Source organism: Miscanthus floridulus, chromosome 6 (genome assembly GCF_019320115.1).
Source record: "Miscanthus floridulus cultivar M001 chromosome 6, ASM1932011v1, whole genome shotgun sequence".
Taxonomy (NCBI): Eukaryota; Viridiplantae; Streptophyta; class Magnoliopsida; order Poales; family Poaceae; genus Miscanthus; species Miscanthus floridulus.
The window spans coordinates 41,754,777-41,779,164 of NC_089585.1; the positions used below are offsets into that span (position 1 = coordinate 41,754,777).

General features: G+C 43.1%; 3 protein-coding genes across 3 annotated transcripts; 2 read left to right on the forward strand and 1 right to left on the reverse strand.

The window, feature by feature from the left end:
- Positions 1-13,882: 13,882 nt before the first annotated feature.
- On the forward strand, positions 13,883-15,377 carry LOC136458143 (peroxidase 2-like). Its single transcript, XM_066458134.1, has 2 exons — positions 13,883-14,195; positions 14,334-15,377. Exons 1-2 carry the CDS (start codon positions 13,965-13,967, stop codon positions 15,150-15,152), a joined length of 1,050 nt encoding a protein of 349 aa, XP_066314231.1. The 5' UTR covers positions 13,883-13,964; the 3' UTR covers positions 15,153-15,377.
- Positions 15,378-18,790: 3,413 nt separating this feature from the next.
- Positions 18,791-19,555, forward strand: LOC136460529 (uncharacterized). The gene has a single exon (XM_066460188.1). The coding sequence runs from the start codon at positions 18,791-18,793 to the stop codon at positions 19,553-19,555; it is 765 nt and encodes a 254-aa protein (XP_066316285.1).
- Positions 19,556-19,593: 38 nt separating this feature from the next.
- On the reverse strand, positions 19,594-21,804 carry LOC136458144 (uncharacterized). The gene is made up of 8 exons (XM_066458135.1): positions 21,470-21,804; positions 21,353-21,386; positions 21,047-21,241; positions 20,746-20,835; positions 20,536-20,601; positions 20,367-20,458; positions 20,220-20,267; positions 19,594-20,122 (listed from the first exon to the last, which is right to left on the reverse strand). Exons 1-8 carry the CDS (start codon positions 21,739-21,741, stop codon positions 20,005-20,007), a joined length of 915 nt encoding a protein of 304 aa, XP_066314232.1. The 5' UTR covers positions 21,742-21,804; the 3' UTR covers positions 19,594-20,004.
- Positions 21,805-24,388: the final 2,584 nt, after the last annotated feature.

Below are 24,388 nucleotides of genomic sequence, written 5' to 3' on the forward strand. Positions count from 1 at the left end.
TGACCTTGGAGCTAGGTAGCTAAAACATGCAACACAGTCGTTCATAGTAATATGCAACAATTCTCTTCCAAAAATAATATGCAACAATTGTTTAGCCAATGCAGTTTAAAACCACCAAACCGGCCTCCATGTTAGACTGTAGTTGTTGTCCATGCATGGAACCGTATGCATGCATGATCTCCGGCTCGAACCAAAACAATATGTTTGCTTAAGTATATATAATTGATCGATAGCAAATCATACCAGACGACACAATGCATAGAGTTTGCACATGCTGATGGTATGCGTGCCTGGAAGGAACTTGCATTGCATTGGCCAGAGCATGCATGCATGTGATGTGCTCCAGAGGTAAGCTATAGCTCAAGTCTTTCCGTGGGTAGATAAGATAAGATTGTTGAACAATAATAAAAGTCACCAGCCAGTTTGTTTATTGAACAAGTAGGGGAATAAAGCAGATATGCCACTGGCGCAAGACAGCTAAACTATGGATGATATACACATCAACTCCATCGATCATGGTAGTTGGGCTATATATATATAATCTATCTCTCGTGAAGACTCGTGACCTGTCGGCGCCATTTGTAAATTCTCTACTTCAATTTGTATTAGTATATGGTTATCTACCTCGAGGGAACGTTAATTTATTTCTTTCATTCTTTGGAAGTGGGGAGGCACCCGCACCCGCGTGTGTTTGTCACAATCGTCGGACGTACATCATCAGCTAGCTAGCGCACTACGTCAAAAAATACTTTATAGCAACAGTATAAATTTTTTATAGAGGCGACTGGTGATGGAGCCACCCCTACAGTGACGTGCTCAGGAGCTCAGAGACCAGCCGCCCCTACAAATGAAACAGCAGGGACGGCTGGTGATACGAGCCGCCCCTATAAATGGGTCTGATTTGTAGAGGCAGCTCACTCATCAACCGCCCCTGGTGTTTCTATTTATAGGGGCGGCTGGTGATTAAACCGCCCCTACAAATGCCCAGCGTATAATTACCTGCTATTTGTAGGGGCGATTCAATCACCAGCCGCCCCTATAAATGACCTACATATAAAAAACTACAGCATCTTCTTTCTCCTCGGGTCACTTACTCCAACCCATAAAAGAAAGGTGGGGAGGCCTTGGGCACCTCCCAAAAATTGCTCTACTAAGGGGGATGTTTTGATCTCAAATCCTTTGATGGAGAGGTTGTAGAATGTAAGAAAATGTTATTCCACACTTTTTTTGAAGTTTTAATGGTTGGTTAGTGAGTAATTAGAGTTTTATTTTTCTCTCTCTTCTATGATGCTTGAGCTACTTATAAAGCAAATTAGACCCAAGTTTTGAATGTACTAGGGTAAATTAGATAGGGGAACAAGATCATACCCTTATTTGGTCCATATTTCTTAATTTTAGTGAACAATTAGTTAATTTTATGGGTGTTTCATGTGCATGTAGATCTAGATCTAGGGTTTAGTTTTTTTATTAATTTCATTTTTGTAAATTTATGTTTGATGAAATTAGACTAGGGTTTGTATGAAAGATATTGGGTAAAATATAATTATTGCTAATTGTTGTGTTTAAAATTATTTATTATAATTAATAAATATGTATTTTAATTATTTATGGATAAATGAGCCATTAATTAATTTTCCTCTACCATGGTGTGTTTGTATGCTTCATGTAATTATATTTGATTTATATTCATATATAACTGAAGTATATACAATTATTCTCAAGTAATTATTAATTTGATTCATTATATATATCTGAATAAGTAGTCCTTTAATGTTTGTTTTGTTGTTGTTGTAAAAGATAGAGTATATGACCTCTTGGATGTATGGTTCGTTAAGGTTCAAGGCAGGTTTCGGTGAAGAGGTGGATAAATTTATTAAAGCCGCAAAGAAGCATGCAACGACATTGACAGAGAATAAGGATACAATTATTTGTCCCTATAAAGATTGTAAGAACCGTATGGCATGGACAGATGTGACTATCATCATATCACATTTGATTATGCGAGGATTTGTTGAGGACTACACAGTGTGGATTCATCATGGTGAAATGGTTATTGTTAACGACGAGGATGAGGAGGAATACGACGACGAAACCCTAGAATCCCTGTCTCAATATTCAGCAGAGCTTGATGCACGAATGGATTCCGAGTTTGGCAATGAACAAGGTGGTGATGCTGGTGGTTGGGATGGTAACGACGAAGGTGGTGCCAATAATGATGGTGGAGCCCGTGTCGGGGATGAAGATGATTTGGAGGACATGATTCGAGTCCTTGGACCAAAGATTTTACTAAATAGCCTAAAAGGTCTAGAAAATTTGAAAAGGGTGACAAAAGTATTGAAGGAGACTGTGTATGGTGTTGAAAAGGGTTGTCCGACACATTGGACATTGCTACGTTTTGTGCTTGAGCTACTCATCCTGAAGGCTAAGTATGACTGATCAGACTATAGTTTCAATGATCTATTGCATCTCCTGTCATGGGTGTTGCCACAACCAAACTCAGTTCTCGCCAACACATACCAAGCGAAGAATGTCATAAGTCCATTGACAATGGGGGTTGAAAAAATCCATGCATGCCCCAACCATTGTATACTTTTTCGTGGTGAAACGTTTAAGTCACTAGATAAATATCCCCAGTGTGGGGCCAGCCGATACAAGAACAATGATCTTTACGGTGGGGACGAAACCTCCACGGGGAAAAAGAGGAATAAGAAGGGTACAAAAAAGGTGGTACAAGAATCTCAGCCCCCAGAGGACACTCCATTAGGCAACTATACAAAGCAGAGATGAATTCCTGCCTTGGTAATGTGGTACCTGCCAGTGACCGACCGCTTGAGATGCATCTTCCTAATCCCTAAACAAAATGCACTCATGATATGGTGGGATGATGAGCGCAAGGTGGATGATGATAAGATTGCACACCCAGCTGATTGTAGTCAGTGGCAAAGGTTCAATGAGAAGCACAAAGAATTCAGCGATGACCCAAGAAATATACGATTTGGCTTGAGCACCGATGGAATGAATCCCTTCAATGAGAGGATGAGTGACCACAATACTTGGCTAGTGATCTTGACCATGTACAACATCCCAACATGGTTGTGTCAGAAGAGAAAGTACCTTCTCCTCAGTATTCTTATATCTGGCCCTAAACAACTAGGCATTGATATAGACATGTTCTTTGATCCTTTGATGTAAGAAATGGAGAGGCTATGGAGGCATGGGGAGCCGATGTACAATGTGTTCCAAAAGGAGGACTTCATATGTAGAGCAATAATATTTGTTACTACCAATGATTATCCCACGTTGTTTGCTTTGTCTAGACAGATCAAAGAGAAGATGGGATGCTTGGTTTGCTTGGATGGTACTACATGGGTGTACCTGGATGCATCTAAGAAGATAGTTTACCTAAGGAACCGATGCTTCTTAAAGACAAGTCACAAGTACCGCAACAAATTGTTCTTTAGATTTTATGACAACACCCCAAAGATTGAACCCTCTCTGGAGAGACATCATAATGGAGAACACGTGTACAGAATGGTGAAAAACAAACGCATCATCTATGGAAAGAAGAATCCGGATGGGACGAACAGAGATAGAAGCACACCTCCTGTCGAAGGCGTACCTTTCAAGAAACAATCGATCTTCTTTCAATATCTACCTTATTAGCCAGACTTGGAGGTCCCTCATGCCATTGATGCTATGCACGTGCAAAAAAATATCTTTGAGAGTCTCATTGCTACCTTGATGGACACATGCAAGTCAAAGGATGGTCTAAAAGCACGGAAAGACATGGTGTAGCTAAACATGATGCCACAGCTTCACCCGGTACCTGAGGCTAATGGAAAATACACTCTGCCCGTGGCGTGCTTCAACCTAACACCAGACGAGAAGAGAGCTATATGCACTTTCCTGAGGGGGGTCAAAGTCCCGACTAGGTTTTCAGCAAATGTGAAGAAGCTAGTGTCGATGAAGGACTTGTCAATAACACACTACAAGGCTCACGATTGTCATGTGATGCTGACAGTGTTTCTACCTATTGCAATCAGGGCTATAAAGCTAGAGTTCTTGAAAATGGCCATCACCCGCATGTGCTACTTCTTTTCGAAGATCTCACAGAAGACGATTGGCAAGCAAGAGCTGAGTGACCTACATGAATTTGTGGTGGAGACACAAAACCAACTAGAGATATGTTTATCTCCTGCTTTTTTGATATAATGCCACATCTCATGATTCACATGGTTCATCAGATACAGGCGCTAGGCCCTTGCTACTTGCATGAAATGTGGTCCTACAAGCGGTTTATGTTGGTTCTAAGTCGATGCATGCATAATCGAGCATACCCAGAGGGCTCCATGATAGAGGGTTACAGTACTGAAGAAGTCGTCGAGTGTTTGTCAAGAGTACCTAAAAGTACAGAAAGGGATTGGTAAACCTAATTTTTGTCATAAGGGTAGGCTGGCTGGGAAGGGCACCAGTGGTAGAAAAGTGTTCATCAACCATGATTACAAAGAGGTGAGTCAAACGCATTACAGTGTCTTGCAGAGTACACAACTGATGCAACCGTATATTGATAAACACTTGGCTATTATTATGGCAGAGAGAAATGATCGTTTGGATGATTGGGTCATGAAACAACATAAGCAACGACTAACTACATGGTTGAAGGACCAAAACATACCGTCTGGAGAAATCACAGACTCTATTACCATCAGTAGATTGGCGGAGGGGCCATCGAGACAAGGACATCTTGGAATGCTTATGACATCAATAGTTATACGTACTATACCTACGCAAAGGATAGTAAATATATGAACCAAAACAATGGTGTTCGAATAGATGCTCTCGATGGATTGAGGCGAAAGATCCAATACTTTGGCATCATTGAAGAGATATGGAAACTTGACTATGGAAGGGATATAACGGTGGCCTTGTTTCGATGCCGCTGGATCAAACAACACCAACTGAACGAGATCGGATTGAGAGTCCTGGACCTCGAGAATCTAGGCTACCAAGATGACCCTTGGGTGCTCGCTTCACGTGTCACACAAGTTTTCTATATGTCTGACCCACAAAGTAACCTTCCCCGAAGAAGAAGACAAAACACGTGGTTGCCTCTAGGAAATAGCACATTATCGAAGTTGATGGTGTGGACGATGTTGAAGCTTACAATAACTACGATGAGATGCCGCTATTCACGGACTTTCCTAAGAAGATCAGTGTTGTGGAAAAGAACCTACCCAAAGACATATTACCATGGGAATGAAAAGGTGTCAAGGGGAAAGTCGTTACAGTGGGCTAGCTAGTTGTTGAACGTGGAGTGTTTGTGTAAGTGTGTGTTTGTAAGACTTTATTTATGCATACATGTGAGATTATATATTTATGTATGTGTGTAAGACTATATATTTATATATGTGTGTGAGACTACATTTATGCATGTGTGTGAGACTACCCTTTGCAACATCCAGATGAATCTATTTCAACATCCACTCTATTACTACTAAAACTTTATGAAATCACTTAACACTTTATGAAATGAAGAAATGACCAAAATAAAAGTAGGAGATAATGATGTGTTCAACAACTTTTATATTCATCACCTTTACAACTAAAATTATTTAGTGGTTGAAAATCAGGTTTGAAGCTGTCATTTTCTGAAATTCAAAATTTGAACTATTCAAATTTTGTCAAATAAAAAGATGACCAAAATAAAAGTTGTAGATAGTGATGTGTTCAACAACTTTTATATTCATCACCTTTATAGCTGAAATTATTTAGTGGTTGAAAATCAGGTTTGAAGCTGTTATTTTCTAAAATTTAAAATTTAAATTGTTCAAAATTAGTGACAAAGATAGATGACTAAACTAAAATGATAGAGCATAATTTTCAACCAATGAGAAGGTTCCATGATTGGTACTTGCGTGTTCTCCCAACGAGCATAGACCTCGTACAAGCATGCTTCCCCACCGGCACATTTGGAAGCCCAGCTAGAAAAATTGTCTTTAACTTCAATGACATGCAGACATGCTTTCACCTCGGAGCAATGGAGATGAATCTAATTCGCATGAGGTGCCTGTAAGTCCTTGCCCTCCCGATATGATATGAATGTAATCTTTGAATTTTGTTGTAACTAACCCACGCCGTGATTTGTAGAATACAAGTGCACATTGTCAAACAAATGCCAAGTGTGAAAGCCGGGTATATAGACCCTCAAGCTATAGCACAAACAAATTTTAATTACCCTAAACAGTGGAAACTGGATGCCAAAGAGCTAGCTGCTGGAAAGACCCTTCAGAAGAAAGAGCACATCTGTACCGCGAAACTAAGGGAAGAGTCCCTTAAGGTTGCGGCATACATTGCCCTGGCTTTCAAAATTCTCCAATAGCACTCTACTATATGGCTACCATACAACTTTGAGTAAGTTCAACTCTATACTTAAAGCTTTGTTCGATATATTTTATTCGATGCAAAAGAGCTTATCTAGTTCTATGATTAAATCCATGTAGGAACCACTAGATTTATATAGGCATCGATGTCGGGAGAAGCATGGCATGGGTCTTTGATTCAATAGATAGGGACCCGATGACATACAAAGACCTCATATCGATTCTCAAGACGTATACATATCAACAATCCTTATTAGCTTATATGTACGCATACATACTTGTAATGTTCACCTTTTGGATACTAACAAGTTATATTTGATAAAATAATTCAAACAGGGCATTTAGGTTCTATGCCACTAAACATGACGGAAGGCATGATCCAACAAGGAAGGAAAAGCTAGCTATAAAAACACTATGTGCGGTAAGTGTAACTTACTTCTTTAGTACTCTATTACATGGCTGTCAAAAGCATTACTTAACATTTCCATATGCAAAACACACAGTGCCCCAAGTAGAAGCCTGTGAGTGTACATTGTGGATACTATATATGTTCTATGATGAGTAACACCAGTGCCTACAGGAGACACCCCTTAAGGATAAGTTTAAACCTCTTCACTCGTAGTATAATAACTTCGTACATGGTATGAAATACTAAACTGAAACTTGTTCTCTTATAGTGGAAAGAAGAGAAAGAAATGAAAAGAGACCCATACAAGGATGACCAACTCTTAGAGCTCGTCGGCTACCTTTGCAACTTCATATTGGATCAGATTGTACACGTCAAAGGCACCTACCATGACCGAGAGTCTGACTTAGGTAGAAATCCTCAGTACCAACATCTTCATGAGACTAAAAGGCTAGCTCTAGGACGTTGATAACAATGTGTATGGAATTTGACATTGGGTTTACCTTGTGAATTATGTCTATTTAATGATGGATTATATATATTCTTGTGAATTGGACATGTAATTGTAGTTTATATAATACTCTTGTGCTTGTAGTTTATACTAGGTAGCGTGCTCATGCGTTACTACGGGACAACTAAACTTTTGTACTAAAAACACACGGATCGCACGATAAGATAACAATACTGTAAAATTAAATATGCACATTAATCTAAAAAACAAAGTTCATGAAATTAACAGTCACGCACAGCATAGCGTCGTAGACTCACAAACTGTATAGACCTTTCCGCGTGACATGGGGGTTGTTGGTGTTCGCATTGCCTCAGGTCATTGTGTTGCGGGTCAGCTCCGCCGCGCGCGTGTCGCCATCTTCGTCACCTCCGTGGCACATCAGCTAGGGCTGCCAGCCGCCGCGCCTCAACCATGCGCGTCGCATGCCGCCTTCTCCGCCCGCTGCGTAGGCCACACCTCGCCTAGCTATGGGCTGCCGCAGCGTCGACACCCTAGCCTCGCGCACGGGTTAGGACCACACCGGTAGCGACGGTGGCCCTACACTTATTGCTATGTAGTGAGACATGGATTTCCTTCCTCGGTTATAGCTTCTTCCATCCTAGGATTCTCAAGAACTTCTTCATATTCAATAGGACTAACACAACCAGATTCTTCACCAAACAGAAACTTCACTCAGTCATTCAGATAGGAAGAACAGATATATGATAAAGAGATAAAATACACATGTTGAAGATTATACCTGTTATGGGTCTCAAGTACATCTCTTTGTGCTTCAGAACTGTGAAGGCTATAATTGTATATTCAAATCCAGATTAGTGAAGTCTATCATACTGAACACACACGTGCATTCTACAATGCTTATGAAATCTGATAGCACGTAAATCTGGTTGAGCTGTGACAAAATAAAGAAAATGAACTAATATTACTTGTTCATATGTACAGCTAGCAAGCAAATTGAAGAATTTTATTGTGCCCATTTAACAGTCCATAACCGCTTAAGTTCAGTTAGCTGATATGGTCTTTCTAAAATGCAGACTCATCCATCTCCATGGACCATGGTTAATGTTATTACAATTACAGTAAAATCTCTTTCTATAAAGTAGTAAAGGATATTAGCATAGACATATCTTGTTCCAAATATCTTATGGATCTAACTGTACATCTGATGGATGCACTCGTAAAATGACCAAGGTTAGCAAACATTGCTTCACTGCCTGAAAAGTGGAAAGTAGACCTGGTGATTAAATCCTAAATGGCAAACAAGTTATAAAAAACAGAAAGGGAAAGGTAAACATGATACATCACTCCACCGTCGTAGAAAGAAGCTATATCAGAGACATTGTTTAAAAATTCATATCGTGTTTTGAACATTTCTGTCAGGCCAACAATCTCATCCTCAGATGAGTTTTCTTCGATGCAAATAAAAAACATCAATTAAAGTCTCTGATATAGCTTGGAAATAAAATGTTGAATGTTTTCTATATAGCTCTCTACCCTGCAAATAAAAGACAATATGCATAAGCTAGCAGTCAATAGATCTCAAGGAGGCACACTGGCTAAAGGATGCAGCATTACGGCCATTACCTAGCCATATACTTGTTGGTTAGAATTTATATAAATATAAAGAATGAAAAAGATGACAAGAAAGATTGACATTAGGTCAACTCCTTTTGATTCTTTACAAACACATCTGAAAGTTAACATGTGGGTTGTGGGCATCAAATAAAAACAACAAAAAGAACATGGATTCGACCATAAGTAGCATTTGCCCTCCTTTTTTGAAAAAAAAAAGAAAGGCACTGCAGAGTTACAGGATTGTCAATCTTATCAGCACTATCAATTTTTGGCAATTGTAGAACTGAACCAAGACACCCATTGAAGTGCTACATCCCTAGCTCGCAACCCAATTAAGAGTAAGTTGTCGCAAGCCTAGCTCCCCAACCATTATTAAACTGCATGAAGGGCTCTGAAATGAAGATCACTATTTGAAAAAAGAGTAAATGATAATCCCAATCAACTAATTGTCTTAACTTCATTTTCTTGGCAAAAAAATAGTTTATGCAATTCAATAATAGTAAAAAACAGTTGGCTGCCAGAGACCCTGCGCATGGACATCTTGACATACAAATTATCTAGCCCATCCAGCTCACCCTAGCATCCGTGGGGAGTACCTGAGCTGGTGCCACCACTTATTCCGCAACCGCCACCAGCTGTGGAGTCCTTGATTGACGAGTATCAATGCTGAACGAAAATGTATTGCACACTGTTTCAAGTATACATACTCCTAATACTATTTATATTCATATTCGAATTATGAATATCTGATGACTGATGATAGTGAAAAACTAAATTTATTGCACAACTAAACTGAATTTGCTGAACTCTAACAAACAACCATTAGTCTGAGAATTGAAACAAAAGGGCAATGGCGGCTACACTTACGTCAAGCAAGTCGCTGTCGATCCTAAACTTCCACAATGGCAGACCAATTCCGTCGCCTGAGTTGTCGTCACTCAGGCCTTCTTGTCTAGCAGGATCGAACAAGAATACACCAGGAGCCATATGTAGTAACGCACGGCTTAGTACAATCCCTTGTAGCAGTGTATCGAGAAATAAATCAAATAATACACCAGAACCAGGATGCTTGCTGATGGATCTCGCTACCACGTAACTTCCTCAACCTTATTGCTGCTGGATCCTATGGACCTCACCCTAGTGGAGAGGGCATCGTAGAGGAGGACGGCGCCGGAGGAGATCTTAATAGCAACGGTGAGGATAGGGAGAGGTAGGATGCAATCATATGAGCATGTTCCAATAGCACCTCGTTCACACAGAAACATGATTAAATAAAATTTGCATAATCTCAAATATGCAGCGATCATCTTATAGTAGTGTTTCTCATGATTATCATGAAATCTTTGGCTGAGTAAGGAAATTGAAGGAAAAAAGTTATCATCCAGAATAAGATGAAATCATAAACCGCACCTGATAAAGCAGTTGCAGTCGCCTTCTGTTAGCGCGGCATCGTCGAGGGCCTCTTCACAGTCGTCCGACGACGGCCGGCGTCGATGGCATGGTTGTCGGACGAGGAGGGGGCGTTCCGGCAGCGTCTGAGGGCTGGATTAGCGTCATGGCGTCCAGTCGACGAGTGCCTGGCGTGCGGCGGCGGTGGCGGGGCATTGTGGTGTCTAGCGTCTTCTGTGGGGTGGCGTGGATTTGTGAGAGCGCACCATCGGAAGGACAGGAGGGGCGCGTCAATGTTGGCCTAGCGTCGATCGACGATCCGGTTTACGTGGAGATGAAAGATATCTAACCGAGCGAGAGAGGGGCACTGCATGATTGTTTCCTTCCATGCATGATTATTATTTCCTTCCATACATGTGGCCTCAGGTGATCGATTTGTTTTCTTCAAAGCGGGCGGGGATCGTAGGGATGACAGTTTCTTTTTCTATCGCGTGGGGTATCGCAGGGCTGGAAGGGAGGAGCGACCCAAAAAAATCGCACAAAAAAATTGTTTTACTTTTGTTCTTTTTAGTTGTAGGAGATAATACTCTTGAGCGAACGCGGTTCGGATCGTTGGTCGCGGGGCGTTCGGCGGGATTATCTCGCTTTCCTCGCTCACGTTGGTCGCGGGGCGTTCGGCAACGCGAATGCTGGATGGAATACGCGGAAACAAACAGTGTTCTGGTCGAATTTGAAAAAATTTTTGCGGGAAAATATACTGTAGGGGCAGTTCTAGACTGAACCACCCCTACAAATCGATTTGTAGGGACAGCTGGTACTACCCCTACAAATCAATTTATAGGGGCGGCTAATAACACCAGCCGCCCCTATAAATCGATTTGTAGGGCGGTCTGGGAACCGCCCCTACAAATGCATGATTTGTAGAGACAGTTTGGTAGGGGCGGCTGACCAAACTGCTCATACAAATGGTCTTGAGCCGCCCCTACAAATGATATATGTAGTAGTGGCGGCTTCAAATTATAGCGGGAAGAAGCTTTTTATTTAGAAAAGAAAAGATCTATACAAATGTAGCACTGGAGATCAACAAGAAACTGAGCCCTTACTGGTTGTGATTTTGTGGCAGCATAATGCATGATTACGTGATACATACTTTGAACTTGAAATTCAAATATATTCATTTTTCTAAATTTTAAATTCCATAGACCTTTCGATTCATACTTGTTTTTTCTTATATAAGGACCCAGCTGTAGCTCAAAGTATATTTGAATTTCAAAAAAACACATCACAAAAGTTGAGCTACAGTTGGGTCCTTGTATAAGAAAAAACAAGTACGGATGAGAAGCCGAGTTTTAGGTTAAAAAAGTTTTTTTGATCAGTGTAGGAGCATACCTTTTCAAAGGAACCTGGGTTTTATAAAAGTTTTTTTTCAGTCTAGAGGACGCCAATGCAGCCTTTTAAAAAGAAAGCTTGGTAGCAACACTTCCCCCCAAGCTCCCACTAATTAGCATGGTTAAGGGGGAAATTTGAAAGTGCACAGCTGTTATTAATTTTGAGTGCAGCGAAGCAGAACAGCGACTGCTCTCCTGCGCTTACAACTAGATATGTAATCATCCACTACATGTTACTGTATGAAATTTGACAGAAACCATGGCCATAGTTTATACTTGGCAGCAACAACGAACCATAACTATCGCAGCAAAAACCTGGAGCAGATTATTACTGTATTTGATTGATCACGTTTTTTCCTTACATGAACCAAGTTTATTCCTCTCAAAAATATTATTATTATTATTATTATTCCTCTAAAAAGACTTAATTCATCTAATAAAAAGTTCGTTATATGTGGAATGGTTCCGAGGAGTGATTTCTGGGAATACGATTAAACTAGCAAAATCAAGCTTTAAGCAATACATATACTACTTGGACGTAACTTTATTAATTTCTGCATTTTGCTGAAATCATTCAACACAAACGACAACAGGCGAGCGAGCATATATGGGAGTTGGTGCAAAACCGTGGTCCAAACAAATAAAATATGTCCCCGGCTAGCTTTTCGATCCAAGTTTCTATTTTCATAACGGTGATGAGACCTCTTGCTGCTGCTGCCTGACACTGACAGCAGCATGGATATACGAAAAGCACTTTGGGCTTTTGCGAAGACCGCGCGCGAGATCAGAGAAGCAGTCCACGCATCACGGATGGACCAACCAACGCCCGTTAGCGCTAACAAACTGGGATGTGACAGGCGCCAACGTGTCGTACTGGCTCTTCTTTGAACGATTCACGCCTTAGTTGGACCCCAAAGTCCAAAAAGTTGCTATAGTACCTGTCACATCGAATGTTTGCGGCCCATGCATGGAGCATTAAATGTAAACGAAAAGAAAAACTAATTACACAGTTTGGTGGGAAATTGCGAGACGAACGTTTTAAGCCTAATTAGTCAATGTTTGGACACTATTTACCAAATAAAAACGAAGGTGCTACAGTAGCCTCAAATTCCAAATTTTGCCAACTAAACAAGGGCTCATATGCTGCTAGTGCTAGCCACACACCAACGACACACCTTCGTTCTCCACGCTAGCTAGCTTTCTCCCTGAAATTAAGAACAAGCTAAGTACGCGTACTCTCCGCGATAGCTAGGGTTGTTGAACAGGTTAGGTGATGGCTTATTTGGATGTGCATATGTATGGTAGGTGTTCGAGCGAGGGCCTACATGGTACGTGCGACCATGCATACAACAATATGGTTTTGATGGTGTAGCACTAAATCTATTTTTCACGCGTACCTAGCATCCATGTGTCATGTGTAAGTTTACATCCAAGTCATTAATATTTATTGAGCCTGCCCTAGCTCAAAACCCTGAGTTACACGACATTGTTGTATCTACATGAATGTGTTACACAAACTATTGTGAAAAGGTTTTTCAGAGACGGTCAAACACAGTTTATAAAGGTGGTAGTAGTGACCCTATATGCTTGGTTCCCTAGGTATAGAGTCGGACATCATAAAAAGCTTGCCTCTGTAAATCAAGTATTTACAACACTTGTCTTTTTGCATAGGTGGTTGTTTATTAAAACGTCTATATAAATAGCCCACTTTTTCTGAAATTCACTGGTATGTTTTGGAGACACATTGTACCGCCCATGTAAATAAAATAGATTGCCTTCTAAAATAAAATTTAGGTCAGTGTCACTAACCATCTGATTATGAATTATTCACTACGTGGACAAAATGTCATCTATAGGAAGAGAAGTAAATTGTTTGGATATATGCACGGTGAAGACACTAGATCGAGTCAGGCCTAGCCTAACAGGCTAACAGCTAAGGCCTGGAAAACAGGAAGAACATTGAGTTTTACTAGAAGACAGCTCTCTGTTTGGCTGTATATATCAGCCTATAATAGCACGTTTAACCAGGTCAGCACGCAGCACACCTAAACTTTTAGGTACGCACTATATTATGAAGCTAACATTATGGGCACATTGTGATTCAGCAAAGAAGTCGCAAGGCGACCACGTTCCCTGCCTACGCTCTCCCATCTCATTATCGGCGGCAAGCTCAATCATTAACCGTTAAACTACTGGCCAAACCTGGCAATATATATACCCCTGCAGGCCCAGCTCCAAAGCACAACATCACAGTGCAAAGCACCTGTCTCTTGCTCCATCAGCTTAGCCGATCAGGCTTCCGAAAGGAAAGAAAAATGAAGCTCTCGGCGGCAGTCCTCTGCGCCCTTGTGTCTGTCCAGGCGGCTGTGCTCCTCCTCGCCACCGTGCCGTCGGCGCAGGCCAAAGAGCTGGAGGTCGGCTACTACAGCAAGAAGTGCAAGGGCGTGGAGAACGTGGTGAAGTGGCACGTTATCAGGGCGCTCAAGGCCAACCGCCGCACCGGCGCCGCTCTCGTCCGCCTCCTCTTCCATGACTGCTTCGTCAGGGTAAGCATGCACTAAGCAAACATGCGCATTCATGAACGCCTGCTAATTTTTATATTATAGTAGTAAAGTGTGTGGCATGAAATGCATGTATAACTACTTGACGGTGGTCGGTAAACTAATTAATTACTGGACATGCAGGGGTGCGATGGTTCTGTCCTCCTGGACGCTTCCTCCGACAACCCTCACCCTGAGAAGAAGGCGCCGGTGAACATCGGCCTCGCCGCCTTCGAGCTCCTGGAGGAGATCAAGGCCGCCGTCGAGAAGCGGTGCCCCGGCGTGGTCTCCTGCTCCGACATCCTCATCTACGCAGCCCGCGACGCGGCCAGCGCCCTCAGCAACGGCCACGTCCACTTCGACGTCCCCGCGGGCCGCCTGGACGGTTTCGTCTCCAAGGCCGAGGAGGCCCAGGCGGAGCTCCCGGACTCCACCCACGACGTGCAGCAGCTCATCGACAACTTCGCCAGGAAGAACTTCACCGTGGAGGAGCTCGTCATCCTCACCGGGGCGCACTCCATCGGCCAGGGCCACTGCTCCTCCTTCAGGGGGCGCCTCTCCGAGCCGTCGAGCCAGATCACCCCGGCGTACCGCGACCTGCTCAACTACAAGTGCTCCCAGGGATCCGACCCGCCCGTGGACAACAATGTCCGCGACGAGGACTACGGCGTGGTGGCGAGGTTCATGCCGGGGTTCACCAGCCGGGTGCGCAAGATCCCCGACTTCCTGGACAACTCCTTCTACCACAACAACCTCGCCAAGATCGTCACCTTCCACTCCGACTGGACGCTGCTCACGCACAAGGAGGCGTTCGGCCACGTCGTCGAGTACCGCGACAACGGCACGCTATGGGACGAGGACTTCTCCGACTCGCTGCTCAAGCTCAGCAAGCTGCCCATGCCAGCGGGAAGCAAGGGCGAGATCAGGAAGAAGTGCAGCGTCGTCAACCACCGCCTATACTAAGCCAGCTGCTGTACCTACAACAATGGAAATCCACGAAAGAGGTCGATCGTGTGCCCGCCCAACAAATACTTGTTCGTAGATCAAGATGAGCCATAAGGTTGCGCTTTTTTCGTTTCATCCATTCTTTTGAATCTCATTCGTTGTACTGCACACTTTTTTGTGTATTTCTCGTATCTGCCAAACTGCAATAAAACTTTGTTCCTGTCATGTCCAACAAGTGAAGTGCTACTTCTATTGTCAAATGCCATTATTGTCCTGTACAACATATGAGTGGTCAACCTTTCAGATCAGACAGTTACTATATAAGCTAAACGTACTAGGATACTCGTTAACGGATATGGCGTGTGAAACGTTAGTACCCGTTATACTTCCTCCATTCCAAATTGCAAGTTGTTCTGACTTTTCTATATATATATATATATAGTTTTTCTATGCATCTAAATATACATTATGTACGTCTAGATACATAGTAGAAGTCATGTGTCTAGAAAAGTCAAACCAGAACAGACTTATAATTTGGAGGGAGTAACTCCAGGTGCGGATTTATAGGCACTCCTTGCATTAGGCAGCTCCACGCCTGCACCCCTAATAAGGGCCAGCTAAAGTGACACATGGATGTTGTCACAATTTTGTCCTATCGGTGTATTATTGTGAAACCAAGTTATAAGAACTTTGGTTTGATTTGCGGCTTTGAGAGCTTTTGGGATTGCACGAGGCTCTTGTATTGCTTATTTGACTCTTCATTATGTTTATCTTTTGCATACTCTTTTCAAACTGAGAGTTTTTACCAGAAACTTTTATGATCTTTTCTCGTATTAAGTGGCTTTTGTGTTTGTTTTTACTTGGCTTTTATACACTTGAATGAGGGGGGTTTCTCTTCTATTTTAAACTTTCTTCTATGCATTCATCAAGGCTGAGATTGAGAGACCAAGTTGAGAAGTGCAGTGTTCTCATCCATGTGTGATGAATTATTGACTCAAGGGTTGAGGTTTGAGGCTTCTTCGGTTGAACTCATATTTCATATGTGCTTGTTTATGCTAATGGCTAACTTGAGGCGCCACGTTGTGTTGAGTGTGTTGTGCAACATGTATCTTGGGGAATTTGTGAGTATGTAGGTGTTAGATGCGTTGAGGTGGTCAACATGTGATGGAGAAGGTCAAGGAAAGAATCCATACATGCTGAACCAAGGATGGTGAAGAGAGCATATGAAAACTTGGATCGAAGGACCAAAAGTCTGAGAACGGACTATGAGAGGCTCACATTGGGCACGTGGAAGAGCAAGAGTACATGGGTCATGAAGACGGTGTTGACCAGAGTCATAGGTGAGGTGAGACCAAGTGAAGGCGAGGCATCACGAGCATTTTGTACACCAACGGACCGAGGACAAGTTCAACATGCATCGACATTGTTCAGTCACACCTTGTTGGGCATGCAAGAGGGTTTGCTTGTTTGGTTCATGAAACCGGGCATGGACAATTTGATGGTTTGGACCTTGAAACCACTGGTGGCAGATATGACCGGTTTGGGACTCAAAATCGAGGTGACGAGCTGGAGGACAAATGGAATCATCGTGAAGCATGCATCGAGGCGAAGCTGAGTCATGAAAACGTCGGGTCTGTCTGATGCACCAACAACTATCTGGATGGTTTTACCCTTGAGGTGTATTTGGGTTGAGTATATCATGTAAGTGCAATTTGAGAATTACCAAGTGTCAATATATATATATATATATATATATATATATATATATATATATATATATATATATATATATATATATATATATATGGAAGATGTCTAGTTGTGGGAATACAACTCTGGGATGTGGCTCTCATTTATGTGGTTGAAAAATTGCTTAGTGTTAGAGAGAGGGGAGAGAGAGGGAGAGAAAGAGAGGTTCTTGTTCTTGAGCTTTTTGCCATCCAAAACTTTGATTTCTTAGGAGTGGCTACTTGTATAAGAACATCTATGTCTAATCAAAGATTTGATTTTGTGCTGCAAGCTCTATCTCCCTTAAGTCTTGAGCTTCTATCAATGATTTTCAGAGCTATTTTGGGATTTTTTGTTATTTGCTTTCGGCTGTGATTTGGGTCAGATTTTTGGGGCCAAATCGGTGCTATAACATAAGTGAGCAATCCTAGGGTATTCCTCCATTAAATTCTCCCTTGAGCTTCCTGACTTTTGAGTTTCCCTAAATTCCTCCTTTTCTTATGTGTTTCCAAAATCTGTTAAATTGATGAGGAAAACTCAATCTTTTGAGTACTATCTCTTGGGACCATCTTCACCGAAGGTTAGGGAAGGCGTGCAAAATTCACAATCTTTTGGAGCTCATTTGATCAATTTTGAATTTTTTTCTCTTCTTGTTTCAAAGCTTTTTCTGAGCAGTCTGGAACTTTCAGATATGAAAAACTTCTAAGCATTTCCGTGGAACATCTGATGGAACGGTGTGGCACAACAGTAGTGGAATAGGTGGGCTTAGGGATAGGGTTTAGGTTTTGGGGCAATCTCCAATGTCCTCCAAACTGAAAGGGATGCTCGAGGGTGGTGGTCAGCCCAATGGCGATGGCGGTTCTAGGACGGCGAGACGTGGTGGCAGTGGCGGTGCTGATGGCTTAGTGGTGGAGGACAACACGTGGGCGGGGTCAGTGGCGAGGGTGATCGAAAGCATCGTTAGTGAAGGGCGGGGTTGCGGCAGCAGCGACACAAGGTGGACGATGAGGTCGCCGGTGGCCTAGGCAGCAACAGGGCAGTTGGAGATGATGACTCAGAGAGGGAATAAGAAAAGATGGAAAGAAGAATTTTGTGTGCAACATGTATCAAGACGCACATGTTGAGGATTAGGTCACTCCATACGATTTTTTAAAGCAGTTTCATCCTTTTCTTATAACTAAAAAAATTAGTAAACACCTAATACATTTTTGAACCATGAAAAATATCTCTAAACTTCTAAACACGTCGAGAAATCTCCTAGAGATGGATTGTGACACGAGAAATCGAAACAAATATCTAGAGCTCATAATAATACATGTAGTTCTTAAAAATTAGATTTAGGTCTAGAAAAGGGGGGAGTATAATAAAATTTTTGAAAATTTCCTAAAATATTCATCTGGACATCTTAACACATTTTAAAACCTTTCCACAACAAAAATATGACATGAAACAATAATGATTGCAACATACATTAATTTCAAATGCACTCATGTTGGTTGCATCTTGTGTTTTTATGTGGAATTTTTTAAAAATGCGATTAGATATCGATTAGAATAGTTTAGGATTTTTTTTAAAAAAAAATCAGGTTACCTTTTTTCCTAAAGATAAATCTAAATTTTGAAAATTTCTAGAGATATTTTCATGAGCTATAATTATTTTATTTGAATTTATCATGTTCTACCGAATTCTTTTCATTTAAAAAGATAAAGCCACATTTCTAATCGGGAAAGTGAGGTAATTTAAATGGTTTTTAAACTTCAAGGATATAGTTTATCTGATCTTAGAGTTCGAGTAGAAAACCTGACTCAGGCGACCGAGGCATAAGAGTGGATGATGACCGGTGTATCACGTGCAACAGAGAGGGCGAGGATGGAGGCCATCTCTTCCTGAAATGCAAATCAGTAAGGGCGCTATGGAGAAGTGCAGGGATGGAGGCATTGCAGCTGGAGCTGACCAACTGCAGTAATGCGAAGAAAGTGGTTGAAAAACTGCTGGCAACAGATGATGAGCAACAGTTGTGGGCAGTGCTCCTTCTGAATAATTGGTGGCATGAGCGCAATCAAGTCAAAGAAGGGGAACGGCGACGTTCACCTGACGATATTGCACTGTTATGTGGGCGGCAAGCTATTGAGATTAAAAACCTCCACTCTTTACCTACTGCTGAACCAAGGGCCAGAACTAGAAAAAGTAAATGGGAAAGACCTCCAATTGGCATGCTCAAACTGAATGTGGATGGGGCTTTTAGGGAGTCTGATAAGAATGGCGGATGGGGCTACGTGATCCGAGATGAAAGTGGCGATGCGATCCAGTCAGGGTCAGGAAGAGTGCCTTTTGCGAGTAACCCGTTGCATATGGAGCTGATTGCTTGCGTAGAAGGGGTGAAGGCAACGACAGCTCTGGGAATCAGCAATGTAATTCTTGAAACGGATGCACAACAAGCGGTGTGGGCGATACAGGGAGATGATTTCAGACTTGCTGTGGTGGGAGGCTTAGTCCATGATCTAAAAGACTTGATAGCAGAGATCTTTACTACCTTAAGTGCCAATTATGTGCCGCGTGATTGTAATAAAGTAGCCCACGAACTAGCTTCTTTAGGGAGCAGGAGCCATGATTTGGCGCCCTCTATGTTGGCCGGAGTGTCAGAGTGTATCTCGTTTCTGGTGTCAAGCGATTTAGCTGACATGGTTGAGTAATGGAATGAAAATTCCAGATAAAAAAAAAAGAAGATTTTTCCATAGCGAAATAAGTAGAGTTGAAGAGGCCGGTCTAGGCCCAAGAGCCCAGGAGGCTACAACCTGGGCCTGAAGACCGAAAGGAGATACTAAGGAGGGAAATGATCCAACCCAAGGATACATACTCTCATGCTTCCCAGTTCCAATCTGAATCTGCATCTTAAATTACATCCTGCGTCTGCAAATAAATCCTTCACATTGTCACACTATATATACCTGCCTCGGCAGTCTGCACATTGTGCACTAACACTACCAGAAATGGGAATCCGTGTTGCCGCATCGTGAGGATTCCAATTGTTCAAACATAAAACTAAACTCCTCGATGAATGAAGACATCGTGAGGATTCTACTTGTATGTGGTTGCCCCCAGGTCCAGTTTCTCAGTTCTGCTCGGGTGCATGGTGGATCTGTTAGATCTGTGAGGACCTATTTGCAACCTGCATGTGGATCAAGCAGCTGCTCTTTGCCTTAACAATCAGCCAGTAAACGAGGTAGCATGGGAAATGAAGCGATGCCATGGCCAAATACCTGCATGCAGATTTCTGATCATCGCAAATTCGCAATGACAACAAACAGAAATGTCGAAAATGTGTATTCAGGAAAACTGATTGATCTGACGCCGTACCACAGTGGTGCCAAGGATGATGTAGGACGGAGGAAAGGGTAAGGCCACCTGCACAAATGCGCATAGATATGTAGGGTGAAAGCACTGAAGGTTAGCAACGATTTGTATAGCAAACAATCAATAGAAGCACTGAGAGTCACATCTCACCATGTCATACCACAGACATGGGCGATCCACTGGATGATCACGTACAGGCACGTCCAGAGAACGAAGTATGCGATTCTGAACCAAGGGAAGGGCTACAGAAACAGAGAAGTAGAGTCACGTCAGATCCACATGGCTTTGCGAAAGACTGTTCCATCCCAACTTTACGTACCAAGGTGTTTAGTGCAGTCTCTGTCAGTAGGAACACAAGGTTGAGAGAGTGTATGCAGGCCATCACCTGAAACGATCGAAGGTGTCACATTTACGCAGGTAATTTGTTGAAGCGATCGGAATATCAGCAATGTTTTGTAAAGATAAAATCTGTACCCTTTTATCATTTAATAGCTATTAATATCAACGATTAGTGATGAGAACCACTCACTGCATTGAGACTGAAATGAGCTGACAACGTGAATGGTACTATCAGGCCCCAGAAGACCGCATCCGTCAGGACAACCGCGCCGGCACTGACCTGCAACCGGGACGAACGATCAGATTGCTTAAATTTTTTTTTTTTTTGAAAGAACCAGATTGCTTAATTACAAACCCTTTTCTTTCTGTGAAGAAACAGGCCCGTATTTTAATTATGTCACACGTTTGGTTCTGCCGCAAGCGTGACAGACAGGAGCACCAACTGATATGCCAACAATATAAGCTGTGACTGTGAGTGCCAGAGCAAGAACCTGGTAGCCAATTTGCATCAGCTGGAGTCCCAGTCGCCCAGCTCCCTTCCAAGCATCAGCGCTTGGGTTCGGCTCGTCGCCACCGCCACCGCTGGGGCCGAGCAATCTGTCGTCGGTGCTCTCGGGATCCTCCGCGCGGTCTCGTGACGAGCTGTACATCATCCGGCATCCGTACGCGGAGCACAGCGTGGCAGCCTACACGTTTCACTCGGAGCATCAATTCAGGGCCGGCCGGCCGGCCGGAAACTTAACACGTGCCGACGTGCATGTGCGTGCTCGTGCTATGAACCCGTTGATGACACGTACCGCGAAGTAGGCGATCTCTAGCAGCAGTGTCCATCTGCAAAAAGGCTGTTGTCACTACTGAACCGTACTTGCTATATCTGCAAGGATCGATTCGAGGGAGAGAACGAATGCACGCACTCGGTGTAGTACATCATGATGCTGGGATCGTAGGTCCGCAGGTCCCACGCCAGCACGGCGGCGAGCGCGACGGCGGCCGTGGCTCTGAACGCCAGCAGAAACGACGGGGGCACCCGGCTCCAGCAGCTCATCCACGGAGGCGGAGCAGCGGCGGAGCCGTCGTCCGCGCGCGGTGGACGACGGAGCTTGTTCACCCGGATGATCGCGCCCAGGGACGCCGCGGCGGAGACCGCCACGACGGCGAAGCTGAGGAAGCACTGCCACTGCGCCATGCTGCTGGGTTGGTCTGTTGGTCTTTGATGACCGGTACAAGGCAAGCAGACAAGCACAGGTACAAGTAGCAATGAAGGAAGAGAGAGAGAGAGAGAGAGGGAGAGCGCGTAGTTGTTTGGACTAGTGGTTCAGATTTGACCGGCAGCTGATGCCACCAACTCATGACTCATGAACACGCCGTACATTTTACTGCTTCCAGCCAGGTCTAACTGTCTTAAGACGGTCTCTGACGACCATCCAAAATACAAGACCAATTTATCATTTGAATAGCGCTACAAGCAAATGGTTCAATATTTAATTTTAGTCTTCTCCAATAACAAGGCCTAAAAGACAACCTTTTCAGCAAATAGGTCTTTAGGAGAGAGGATACTCAGATTTGGGTTATGCCTCTCCTAGCACTCAAAATGGGTCTTCCATATAGATACTCTCTTACAGGTATTGTGTTGGATACCCATTTTGGATTTGGGTTTCGTAATAGATCTCCTGTTGGGGACAGCCTAAGTGCCCAACTTTTCAGTTACTTGCAACTTTGAGCAGATCCGTCCCTTAAAAAAACTCAAGACTGAGCACTTCAGGTCCCCGTTTGGCTTTTTTGAGGCACGTATTGTTCACAAGTTTTGTTTTCGTCTCTCTTCTCTCCTTCTCTCACAGAGCTGGTGAAGCCAGTTTTTTTACTCCCCTGGCTCCACTGGCTCTATGAAAGAAGAAAAGAGGGAGAAAAAAGACCTTGTGTAAACAATGTGTAAATAGTGTGTGCGTTAGAGTAGATGGAGCCGGTATGAGCTTTTACCAAAGGGGGCCTCAGTCTCTTCAGTTCGGTCTTTGATCCTGACCAAACTGACCAACAAAAAAATCACAATGAAATCAAGCATGTATTCGGATGAATCAAAGCCACAAAAGATGAGTCAAAGCAAGAGAGCATGTGTAGAAACTAGGTCATAGTTTTTTTTGGAGTAAATTGCACGGCCGGTCCTTAAAGTATTAGGCTGATTTTGTCTGGGTCCCCAGACTATTAAATCGCACAGTTTGCTCCCCAATCTACTTAATTCGGTCCATATAGGTTCTAAATAGCCCAGGCGGTGTCAAGTAGTCGACGTGGCTACCCACGTACGCACGATCTCATTCTCTTCACCTCACTCCTTTCCTTTCTCTTGGACGAACCTCGACGAAAGGGGGAATAGGGTAGGGGCGGAGCGTGGCAACACCGGCAACTGGTGCTGTTCGTGGAGGAGGCTCGGGCGGAGAGCGAGGACGACTCGACGGCTATCGAATTGAGCTCGGTGGCGGCGACCAGGAGGCAGCGTGGGCGGTAGGGGAGATGGCCGCCGAATTGAGCTCGGTGGCGACGACCAAGAGGCACGGTGATGAGCCACGACTGATTACGTGCCCGAGGTGCCATTGTCATAAGGTAGTAAAGTGTCGTTCGAAGCAGCCATGGTCCTTGGATCAGATCTTCTACACCTGCCTAGATCACAATGTAAGTTAGGTTTGCCAGTTTGAGTTTAGTCCAAATCCGAGTATTAGAGTCAAGTTTTCAATATGTGTGCTTTGTCTGTTTGATGAGTCTGCAGAAGGATGGAACTGGTTGCCCATTTTTTCTTTGGGAGGCAGGATACATCAACCACTTGGAGACAGAAGCAGCAAAAGAAAAGGCAGCTGGGATGTAATCTGATGAAGTTACTAAGAGCCTGTTGGAGAAGAATGTCGACCTAGGAAATGGAGATGCCACAACTATTGAAGTAGAGCATGCCACAGCTATTGAAGTAGAGCTTAGAACTTTGATCAATATAGGATATGATATTGCAGGGCTCTTGAAATACATTCTCTGTATGTGCTTAATAATTGTAGTTGTGCAACAGCTGCTGGTGTTTGTTCAGATGAAGAAGTGAATGGTGAATGTGAAGTAGGTTTGGGGAGTAGGAATGTTTTTGTTTCTGTGTGAACTTGTAACATTTTCATGTAAGAACTGGTAATGCTTTATGGTATTGATCATGTATGTTATCTAACTGAAATTTGTGGTATTTGTGACTGTAATTTCAGAAGAACACATTTCATTTATGCAAACTGTATTGTGATGCTTGTAAGACCTCTGGCCAACTCTACATTTTTCAGACTATCATGTTCACTGTTCTTGGTTTCATGTTGGACTTGAATTAGATGATGATATGTTCACATTGTTGTTGTCTAGTGGTATCAGCAGCTCTTTTCTCAGTGATCCTTTTTCCTGAGATACTATAGCTTGAGGGCCCTTTCCAGTTATAGTTGTAGTAGTTTGCTGCATTTCTGGTTGATGTCTTGAGACAACATGATCACTACTGGTCGCTCTCGTAGCTGCATGTGTGAATTCAGATGGCACACATGGAGCAAAGTAAACATTTCTACCAGAGGTGATCAGGTTCTCTTGTCTGAAGATGTAAAAGGGCTACCGCACTTATTAGGAGCTGCAGGCTGTTGCTGCTTCATACTGTTGGTTGCAATTGACTTCTCCAAGCTCTGTAATTTAGCTACACCAAGCTTTGCAATTCACAGTTTGGGAGAGCGACAACTATCGTGGAAGACCGTGTTCCCTTTCTCGTAGAATCGGAGCTCTTCCTTGGCTAAGTACTGTGGAGAAATGCTGGCCGAGATGATCACGTAAGCAAGGTC

Excerpts from the sequence above, each read along its gene's own strand:
- LOC136460529 (XM_066460188.1), top strand. The coding sequence starts at position 18,791 with ATGGAGGCATTGCAGCTGGAGCTGACCAACTGCAGTAATGCGAAGAAA.
- LOC136458143 (XM_066458134.1), top strand. The coding sequence starts at position 13,965 with ATGAAGCTCTCGGCGGCAGTCCTCTGCGCCCTTGTGTCTGTCCAGGCG. Across the intron at positions 14,196-14,333 it reads TCCATGACTGCTTCGTCAGG|GGGTGCGATGGTTCTGTCCT; the intron begins GTAAGCATGCAC and ends CTGGACATGCAG.
- LOC136458144 (XM_066458135.1), bottom strand. The coding sequence starts at position 21,741 with ATGGCGCAGTGGCAGTGCTTCCTCAGCTTCGCCGTCGTGGCGGTCTCC. Across the intron at positions 20,459-20,535 it reads AGACTGCACTAAACACCTTG|CCCTTCCCTTGGTTCAGAAT; the intron begins GTACGTAAAGTT and ends CTGTTTCTGTAG. Across the intron at positions 20,123-20,219 it reads TCATCCTTGGCACCACTGTG|GTATTTGGCCATGGCATCGC; the intron begins GTACGGCGTCAG and ends ATCTGCATGCAG.